A 10678-nucleotide genomic window follows, 5' to 3' on the forward strand; every position below is an offset into this window, starting at 1 on the left:
TTGCATCCCCGCTGTCTATATTTCTAATGAAAGCAATTTCAGGATTGAAAATCGCTCTTTGTTTCTTCCAATACAATATCGGCAAGTCAATGGTTCAAAGGACTCTTGGAGGTCTCTACTCCCAAATGCTGCTGCTCCTTTTTCATGGGAAGATCTTGGTAGACAACGATATTTGGAACTACTGATAAATGGTGATGACCCTTCGACATCACAGATATATGATATAGATGAGATTAACGATCATCAACCCATCCCGGTTTCTGGACGCCCTGGGAGGCCTCTACGAGTCACCATCCTTAGGGAAGAGAAAGTAAACGTTGTCCAAATCAGCGATTGGATGCCAGATGAAGAAGCTCCCAGACTTTTGAATCGAAGTCTTTCTTCTTTACTACAAATCTCTGACAATAAATATCAATCTAAACAGTCAACATGCTCCTCATATGGTGAATTTCATCTCATTGTCGAGGTTGCAGACCTTGGATTATCCATTATTGATCATACACCTGAAGAGATACTGTATTGTTCACTTCAAAATTTTTTGCTCTCACACTCAACTGGATTGGGCTCGGGAATTAGTCGGTAATATTCTTATTTACATGACTAAGGAGTGGACCATCAATCGCTTGTCTTAAGTAGTCTGTATGGAAGTTGTAACTTTGAATTCATTACTTTAATTTTCACTCAATTTAACCACTTGATAATGTATTTCACTTGTGATTCTGGGTTTTGTGATTCAGGTTAAAAGTTAGAATGGGGGCGATTCAGGTGGATAATCAGTTGCCTTTGACTCCAATGCCGGTTCTGTTTCGGCCCCAAAGAGCTGGGGAGGAGACTGATTATATTTTGAAGCTTTCTGTCACACAGCAATCAACCGGTTCTTTAGATCTATGTGTATATCCTTATATAGGTTTGCAAGTGAGTATAGCAAATGTGTTTTACTTCATTAGGTTTTTATATTTTAATGCTGAGAAATATCTAAATTATATTCTGTTAGGGACCCGAAAATACTGCATTTTTGATTAACATCCATGAACCCATCATTTGGCGCCTTCATGGGTTGATCCAGCAGACAAATATTTCCAGAATGTTTAGTTCACAGACCACTTCAGTTTCGGTTGATCCCATCATGCAGATTGGGTATGCATTGCCTATTTGTTTAAAGTGATGCTACATGTATATCAAATCTTTAATCATAAAAAAATCAATACAAAACTTCAATTTGTCAAAATCTCATGATGTATTGAATACAAAATCTCACGATATAATTAATGTAAATATCGATGTACGATACATTGAATGTACCTTTAGCATTATCCATCCGCCTTCTTTTCAGAAATTTGTGTTAATGAATGGTACTCTTGCTTTGGCAGTGTTTTCAATCTTTCAGAGATTCGTTTCAAAGTTACCATGGCTATGTCCCCTACTCAACGGCCAGTGGGTGTCCTTGGATTTTGGGCAAGCTTAATGACTGCACTTGGAAATACTGAAAACATGCCCGTAAGCAATACTCAGTATTTATTCCGTAGACTATACTGTTGATGTAAATCTTTTACCTCAAATTTGATTTCAAATACTAATATTGGATACGGTGGGAAAGTTTTCTGGGAAAGACAAATGAAGGTCATTTGTCCAGCCAAAATGCACTTGCCACAAGTCCCTAACTAGACACTGATGATCGGTCATTGGTATTTCATTGAACTCTTCTGGTCACTAGCTGAACCCAATTTGGCTATTGAGTACCCTGATAGATTTCATCTAGGTCAATCTTAGTGATCCCTTTGATTCTAGTCCTTTTACCAGATAAATATTATTGTATTATCACAACTCTTGGTGGTGTGATTTGTAATACTTTATGATATGATTAATCAGGTCCGGATCAATCAGAGATTTCTGGAAAATGTTTCTCTGAGACATAGTGTTCTTGTCAGTAATGCTCTCTCAAACATAAAAAAGGATATTCTGAGTCAACCTCTTCAGCTGCTTTCTGGAGTTGATATTTTGGGCAATGCTAGTAGTGCGCTTGGACATATGAGCAAAGGTGTTGCTGCCTTATCAATGGATAAGAAATTTATGCAAAGTCGCCAAAGACAGGTTTCTGCAAAGATTCTCAACTTTTATGACTTATACGTCATGCTATTGTTAGTTGCCTTTTCAGAGTTGTATCTAAAACAAAGATATCAATGGGTTGTGCCGAAAACCTTTCTTGATTTTCTTTCTATTTTAAATAAAGATTTTATTGAGCTTCAAGTGTTGGAGCATGTTTTTTCTTGTAAGCGCACTTGTCTGCTACCTATTTATTTTGTGTGCTATCTTTCCATTGACTGGGCAACCTCGTGCATACTCTTAAGACGTTGCCTTTGAATGCATAGTTCTTATAGTTGACCTATTATTCTACTTAAGTTTCACTCGAACTTTCAGATTGCAGTTTGATTGATTTCTTCCAAATCTTGGGTACGCCTATATTCTCTATTTTTCCACTTTGTTTCTTAGCCTAAAGGTTTTCAAGAGAGAATGTAATTTTTTTCGAACTTTTGAGGAACTTAAGCTCAAATATCTTGGTGACAGCCAAAATTTTGTGGATATCCCTTCTATATTCTCTACTTCAATGATACTCAATCGTGTCATGTTTTTCCCATTGCATAGCTTCTTTTTTACCTTACATGTGCAATTAAGCTGACTAAATGCTGCATGTCTTTTTATAGTAATGCAGTTTCTTTCTTGCAGGAGAACAAAGGTGTAGAGGACTTTGGTGATGCCATTCGAGAAGGGGGCGGGGCCTTTGCAAAAGGTCTATTCCGAGGTGTTACTGGTATTTTAACAAAGCCTCTTGAAGGTGCAAAAGCATCTGGTGTTGAGGGTTTCGTTCAGGGTGTTGGGAAGGGTTTGATAGGTGCTGCAGCACAGCCTGTTAGTGGTGTTTTAGATCTCTTGTCAAAAACTACGGAAGGTGCAAATGCAATGAGGATGAAGATAGCATCTGCAATTGCTTCTGAGGATCAACTCCTTCGCAAGAGAGTACCGCGAGTTATTAGTGGTGACAATTTACTCAGGCCTTATGATGAGTACAAAGCGCAGGGACAGGTACAATATTTCATTTTAAATTTCTTCTCTCCGTTGCTGTATTATTCCAGGTTGGTTGGTCATAATCTCTATTGGTTGGATACCCAATGATTTTGATGTCATGGATAAGTTTTCTCCAATTTTTTCTTGTCTCTTGAAATTGTGGTGGATATCTTACATTTCGGATTTATTTGTGACGACAAATTCTGATCTCTGCTGTAACCTATATGATTCCCTGGCCGCAATTTTCCAGTTTCTCACTTGAAATATTGAACTTAACAATCAAGACGTTCAAAATAGTGCTAAGAAATAAGAAAATTGTTATTTTGCTCGTGAATATTATGTTATCATCAATTTCCCAATTCAAGTAAATAGTTGGCATTCTGATTAAGATCAGCTATATGGACCTGATGTGTGTGGTTTATGACATGGATTTTAATTTCTTTGCTTCCTACCTGAACCGTATAATAAGTTGTTGGAACATTTGGTGAATTATTAGTGAATATTAGGAGATTATGTGTGAGATATTTATTTTCCTATATTGGGAAATTGTGTATACAGTTCGGAGATATTTTGGGATTAATATAATCATTAATTCTTGTGTAATACCTACAGAAGTGATTTGTAACTTCTGTTTCATAGTAATGTAATTAGGGAACTGTCCTAATTAGTGTTTCAAATAGCATGTAATAGAAGAAAATAATTTTATCCTCACCTTTGTCTATATGGTATCAAAGATAGCCTTAACAAGGTGACCAGAAACATTTATGAGAGATGGAGAAAAAATGAATTTTGTACAAGGTACATATATTTATAAAAAAAGGCTAATATATAAGGTATATAATCGAATCATCTATCATTAATTGTAGGAATAAAATATACTTATTTCCATAATACAATTTATTCTAATTTTTTACACTTCCACTCAAGTTGGAGCCTAAATATCAATCATATCCATCTAGGCAATAAAATCTTCTCGGTCAGAAGTGGCCCTTTGTGAAGACATCAACAATCTGTTGCTCATATTAATTAATGGCATACAGATAATTCCACTCTCTAATTTTTCTTCAATAAAGTGACTATCAACTTCAATATGTTTGGTGCGATTATGTTGAACTTGGGTTATTCACAATTCCGATTGTGGATTTGCTATAACAAAATAGTTTCATTGGACTGTTCCAAGTTTAGTTTCAATTCTTCAGGTGAGAAGATTTCCTCAAAGGAATTTACAATATCCTGTCCTGGATCTTCTATCTCATACTGGCCCTGCCAAGTATGCATCTATAAAGGCTTCTATGTTTCTTTGATTGTTCTTTTTGAACAATAGATCCTTTCCTGGTGTATTCTTCTGATACTCCTAGGTTTTGGTGAGTGCATGAACTAACTTACCACACTAACCGCAAAAGCAATATTTGGGCGTGTGTGTGAGAGATAAATAAGTTTCTCTACAAGTCTTCGGTATCTTCCTTTGTCAACTGGAATCCCTTTTGAATCTCCACTCTATTTAAGATTTGGATTCATAGGAGTATTGCTCAGGCGACAGCCACTCATCCCTGTTTCTTCTAGAAGAACTAGCCTATACTTCATTTGTGATACAGAGGTTCATTTCCTAGACCTAGCAATTTTCATTCCCAAGAAATAGCGTAGGTCACAATGATCTTTTACCTCAAACTTCGATGCAAGCCTTTTAATTTTGTTATCCCAATATCAGCACTCCTGTAAGAATGATATCATCCACATACATGATCAATACAACTATCTTACCTTTACTATTATGTTTCACAAATATGGTGTGATCTGACCGTCCCTGGATATATTCTTTTTCTTGACGAATTTGGAGAATTTTTCAAACCAAGTCCATGCTCCTGCTTTAAACCACAGAGAGACTTTTTTAATGTGCATACTTTGTCTACAACCCCTCAAACCAAGGTGGAGCATCCATACATACTTCAACCTCTAGATTAGTAGTATCTTTACTATGTTCAGCTTTGCTACTGGAGCAAAGGTCTCTTGATAATCAATATCGTAGTTTTGTGTGAACCATTTTGCAACAAGCTTTTCTTTGTAACATTCTAATGTCCCATCTGAATAAAACTTCACAGTGAATACCCATTTGCAACCCACTGTCTGTTTCCCATTTGGTGTGTACATGATTTCCCAGGTTTATTTTTTCCAATGCATTCATCTCCTCAAGAACAACCATCCTCCATTCCAGAACCTTTAGAATTTCCTATACATTCTTAGGAATGTCCACAGTACACAAATTTGAGATAAAGCAAGAATAAGACTTAGACATATTCTTGTTGATAAGTTAGAGGGTGTTGCGTACATGATCTAATACCTTTCCTAAGGGTAATAAGTAGAAGTAGATCCAAAGATTTTGAAGAATTTGATTCATTTGGAGGATCAGATTTGTTACCTGGATTCGAAACATATGTAGGAAGCATCTGTTTTTTGGTCAGGGTCATGGTGGTGCAGGAGTGTGGTGTCGTTTTCACTTGGAAAACGTCTCCTTGCATAGACTTACCCAAATCGTCCAGTATCAACTCAAGTATCGTTACTAGTTAGGTTGAGATTTAATAGCTTCAATTTCTAAATCAACCAAGGGGTCAAAGTTTGAAATTTTCATATCGAGTAATGAGTCTTCTAGTCTATGCTTCCCCTGAAGAGGAGTAATAAAAATATTTGAGACTCAAAAAATGTAACATTCGTTGACAAATTCTTTGCCTAATATGTTTGTTGTTTCACACCGAGTCTGCAACTTCCATAAAAATCAGTCGAACAATGATTCTCATTATGTTCAGATCATAACTATTCGTCTAAAATGATGATATTTTTTTATGTTTTTCTCATTTTGTTAAAAGTATATTTCCTTTATCTTACTAGCAATATAAAGGCACCGGCATTCGACCTGAATAATAAATGATGGGATGCAAAATATTCTGTTGTTATGACCTGGCTTGTCACCACATTTTTCCAGAAATTGTGTTAACCTTTGAAGCTCCTCAAACATTACCATAGATCAAATACAAGGTTCCGATGCTATATAAGATTTTGACAAGTATGTAGTAGGATAACTCTTAGATGAATAGGAATTTTCACATTAAATTAAAGAATAGGTTAAACCTTTAAATAAACTAAGAAATAAATACTTAAGATATTGAAAACTAGGATTTCCTAACAAAAATGCCAAAGCATTATGGTTCATAATCACGAGTAGAACGAACACTACTAAGACTTTGAGTTGGTTAATTGAGAAGGGAGTCTCTATCAAAGTAGTAAAGTCCGTCCATCATCATAGCACTACCAATTGTCGTCCCCGAGCTCGGTCTTGGAAAAAGGGATTGATCAAATTCTATTGAGTCTGACTCATAGTGATCATATATCAAAGAATGCCTCTGGTTATCAAATGATTGAACAACCGGGAGCAATTTACTTACGGTACTTAGTTGACATTCATAAAAAGTATCTATTGAATTATGAGTTCAATACATCCTGTTTAGCAGAAAGACGGGCATTCCTGGCTCATTATCAGACAATCACTTATTCACAAACTTCGTGCGGTACTAGTACTTTGCATTTCCCATCTCATGGAAAACCCTTTTCGCTCCGCTTAGCCTTATCCCCCTCTAGGGGAAGAACTAAAAATCTCAAATCCATCTCATAAAGATTTAATGTGATAATAGAGTAGCTATCTCTATTGCTCCTAATCCGTCTCTTTGCAATAGAACAAAGCACTTGAAAGTTAATAACCATTTTATCAAGGAAAAACTTGTAAGGGGACTGATTTATGTTCTTTATATTCCTACTAGATAACATATTGCAGATGATGTCACTAAAAGAGTACCTCACAAGTTAGTAAGCGAACTCGCTATCATCATGTTTTATGTAGAGCTGTAATTAGAGGGAACTTTCCTAGACTAGGGTCCCAAAAAATGTGGTCATGTAATTCCCGTATAGATTTTAAATCTTTGAATTCAAATTCTTTGACTTGTTTGAATTGATTAAATTCAAGTGAATTTCAAATTGAATCTATATCAATTTAAGCATTTTCAATAGTAAATGTGATGAATTTTAAATTAATCTATGTTGGATGTCATTCCATGCTTGCTTTTGTCTATACAAGTAATGATTAATTAAAATACTGAAAATGTCAGATAGTCCCTCCTTTCGGTTTCGATGTGGTGTTAAAAAATGTTATGATTTCATTGCCAGTGTTATTATATTTTTTTTATTGTTAATTTTGCTCTCGATTATATCGCTATGCTTGCTAGAACTGCACTGACAACTGTTGTTACTTGTCTATCCATTATGAAGATTATACTGCAATTGGCAGAATCTGGATCATTCTTTATTCAAGTTGATCTTTTCAAAGTACGTGGGAAATATGCCTTAACAGATGCTTATGAAGACCACTTTGCTCTTCCTAAGGGAAAAATCATTTTGGTTACTCATCGGAGAGTCGTATTGTTGCAAGTGAGTTGGTTAAATTTGACTAGGAACATAATTCCTTTGTTAAAAAGGACGAGCCTAACAAATTGTCTTCATGCTAGTGATCTTATAAGGCAGATATATTTAGCCTTCTATGAAAACCAAAAAAACACATTACTTCCAACATGAAATTAATGGCAGATGTGCCGACTTTTAAAAACACTGGTTTTGAAAAGATCTTTAATTTTACATATAGGTTTTATGGTTTTTCGATATTTCATAAAGGTGGTAAATGCAATTTCCACTCGTTTTATAGCACTCGGACTCACAGTTCCTTGTATGTTGTTTTCAGCAACCATATAACCTCATCGCGCAGAAAAAATTCAACCCAGCCAGAGATCCATGTTCAGTGCTATGGGATGTTGTGTGGGATGACTTAGTGACAATGGAATTGATTCACGGAAAGAAAGACCATCCAAATGGTCCACCTTCACGTATTATTCTGTATTTACAGAGTAGATCATTTGATGCAAAGGATCAAATTCGAATAATTAAGTGTGACCGTGATTCTAATCAAGCATTTGAAGTTTATTCTTCGATAGAACAAGCAAGATGTGCTTATGGATCGGCACAATTAACGGTTGGGTCTTGAACTATCTTATCATCTCTCGTTCAATTCAATGTTTTTTTCTTCCTTGTAATTTTTCTTATGATGAAACTTATTTAAAAAAGTAGGGGATTAAAAGAGTAAAGGTTTTTTTTATGCTAAAAAAGGAATTGATGAGGATAAGTTAGCATCACAAGTTAACACGCGAATACACCTCTACAACTTGATTGTTTCTAAATTTTGAGAAGCCATGTTTTGCTTATTGCTTTAGCCTGTCTGCGTTGTGCCAGGCCTTGCTGAAGAGGAAAGTGACGAAACCATATTCCCCTGTGATTGATGAGGCTAGCTCTGAAGTTAACAACAAGGGAGTTTACATCTTATCTACCCACCAGATGCCTTCATCTGTTACTTTAAATTCTACTCTTGGAGCGGTGAACAATGATTGACATATAGGACACATATTAGCTCTGCTATGAAGTGTGGTAACTGGTAAGCATTATTGTTAACCAATTATGAGGGATGCAAAATATGAAGGTACATCCGTCAACGAGCTTGCATATCAAATGTGTCATGTTTCTCTAGCTCCACCACGAATAGACAGACAGCAGCGCATGAGTATGTCCAGTATATTTGATATCGTGCTCCTTTCCCACCGAACTCTTCCACCGTTTCAAGTAGACATGTTTGAAAATTTGTGGATAGGCATCTAGAAAGTTGAAATGACAGATCTCAAGCATTCCTGAATGGGAAATGTTGGTGACCCAGCGGAACAAAATCTTTTCCTTCGGTGATGTGTGCTGAGGCCCCGTGCAAGCGAGCAGATATCTATCATCTTTATTGTATTTTGCTGTGGTAAAGTTCTTTCACTTGGGTTTTTGAAGATGAGAATACCAATTGTTGTGTATATATACATTTGTTTGGACACCCGGCAAGCACCTGGATATCGATGATACATACGAGGGTCAATACGAGGATCAGTGCATCTGTAATGATACTGTATAAAAATTTTGGCAACCATTAGTACTGTTAGATAGTGCAGGGATTTAGGCATGTTTAGCGGTTCCAATGTTCCGGTCTAAATCCACCGGTGCTGGAACCGGTGAGAACGGGTCCAAAACCGGTTCTGCCTTTATAATCTAATAGAAATTCCTTTTCCAAAAAAGTGACATTTCTTGAAACAAACACTTTTGCTTCATTGGGATAATAGAAATAATATACAACAGAATTCTTTGGATATCCTACAAAGTAGCACAAAGTGGATCTACTATCCAATTTGTCTTCCAATGTCTGCTTCACATCAGCAGGATATCCCCATATTCTCAAATAAGAATATTTGGGAGTTTTTCCCATCCATATCTCATATGGTGTTGTATCAACTGTCTTTGTATGAACATTATTCAACAATATTGTCGTAGTTTTAAGCGCAAAGTCCCAAAACGATGTAGGCAATTCAGTGAATCCCATCATGGATCGAACCATGTTCATCAAGGTTCGATTACGACGTTCAGAAACACCATTCATTGTGGTGTTGCTGGTGGAGTCAACTATGAGAGAATCTCATTCTCTTTTAGATAATCCAAGAATTCAGTACTTAAGTATTCTCCACCTCGATCAGATTGAAATGTCTTAATACTCTTTTCCAGCTGTTTTTCTACTTAAGATCTGAATTCTTTGAACTTTTCAAATGCTTCAGATTTGTGTCTCATCAAATAGACATACTCATACCTCGAATAGTCATCAGTAAAGGTAATGAAGTAGGTTTGCCCATATTTTGTGCTAATGTTTAACGGGCCACAAAAGTCTGTGTGGATCAAATCTAGTAGACCATATGCACGTTCTATGTTTCCCTTAAAGGGAGCCTTAGTCATTTTTTTTAGACAGGACTCACAAGTAGATAAAGAATTTATGTCTGACATGTCAAACATGTCTTCTCCCTCTAGTTTGTGCATCCTTCTTTGGGAAATGTGACCTAATCTAGCGTGTCATATTTGTACGGGATTTGAATAATCTAACTTTCTTTTGTTTGTTGTTAAAATCCTGTTTACTTGAACATTCACTTATCATTTCGAGAACATTTCTGGCGCATATAATTTCTTATGTCCAGACTTCTTGCAGTGAAATAAATATGTTCTGACTTATCGGGCTTTGTAGACCCTTTAAGTGTCATTCAGAGTTTGCCTCTTATTGGGTTTGTTTTTCTTGTGAGGGACAGAACATTTCCTTGTGGGCTATTTTTCGTTCTTGACAAGAGGCTCATTAGAAAACAACATTTTTCATGTCTTATGGCGATCTCATAAGTCATAAGCGTATTGACTAGCTCTTCAAAGCTATATCTATCTTATTCAAATTGAAGTTCACCATAACCCCGTCAAATGAGGAAGAGAAAGACAACAAATTAATGTCATCAAGTAACTCGTTAGGAATCACGTATTCCAGGCCCACCACATTCTCAATAAGTCCAGTCATATGTAACCGGCCCATTAAGCCCGGAACCGGAACCGGTATGGAAGAACCGGACCCGAAACCATGTACAATTCGTTGGTTTGTGGGTTAAACCGGTTCAGCATTTTCTGAACCGGT

The 10678-nt window shown here is 36.2% G+C and overlaps 1 protein-coding gene across 1 annotated transcript in view; it reads left to right on the top strand.

Annotated features, from left to right (window-relative positions):
* LOC140980460 (uncharacterized) overlaps positions 1 to 9118 on the top strand; it is a 95742-nt gene extending 86624 nt beyond the window's left edge. Inside the window, exons 55-63 of the mRNA XM_073446276.1 lie at positions 43 to 579; positions 738 to 915; positions 995 to 1137; positions 1371 to 1497; positions 1870 to 2091; positions 2725 to 3081; positions 7378 to 7536; positions 7844 to 8131; positions 8389 to 9118. Coding sequence (XP_073302377.1) covers positions 43 to 579; positions 738 to 915; positions 995 to 1137; positions 1371 to 1497; positions 1870 to 2091; positions 2725 to 3081; positions 7378 to 7536; positions 7844 to 8131; positions 8389 to 8544 — 2167 coding nt within the window. The 3' untranslated portion in view covers positions 8545 to 9118. The remainder of the gene's footprint in view (positions 1 to 42; positions 580 to 737; positions 916 to 994; positions 1138 to 1370; positions 1498 to 1869; positions 2092 to 2724; positions 3082 to 7377; positions 7537 to 7843; positions 8132 to 8388) is intronic.
* The last annotated feature ends 1560 nt before the right edge of the window (positions 9119 to 10678 follow it).

This window comes from Primulina huaijiensis, chromosome 7, assembly GCF_012295235.1.
Source record: "Primulina huaijiensis isolate GDHJ02 chromosome 7, ASM1229523v2, whole genome shotgun sequence".
In the NCBI taxonomy this organism is placed as follows: Eukaryota; Viridiplantae; Streptophyta; class Magnoliopsida; order Lamiales; family Gesneriaceae; genus Primulina; species Primulina huaijiensis.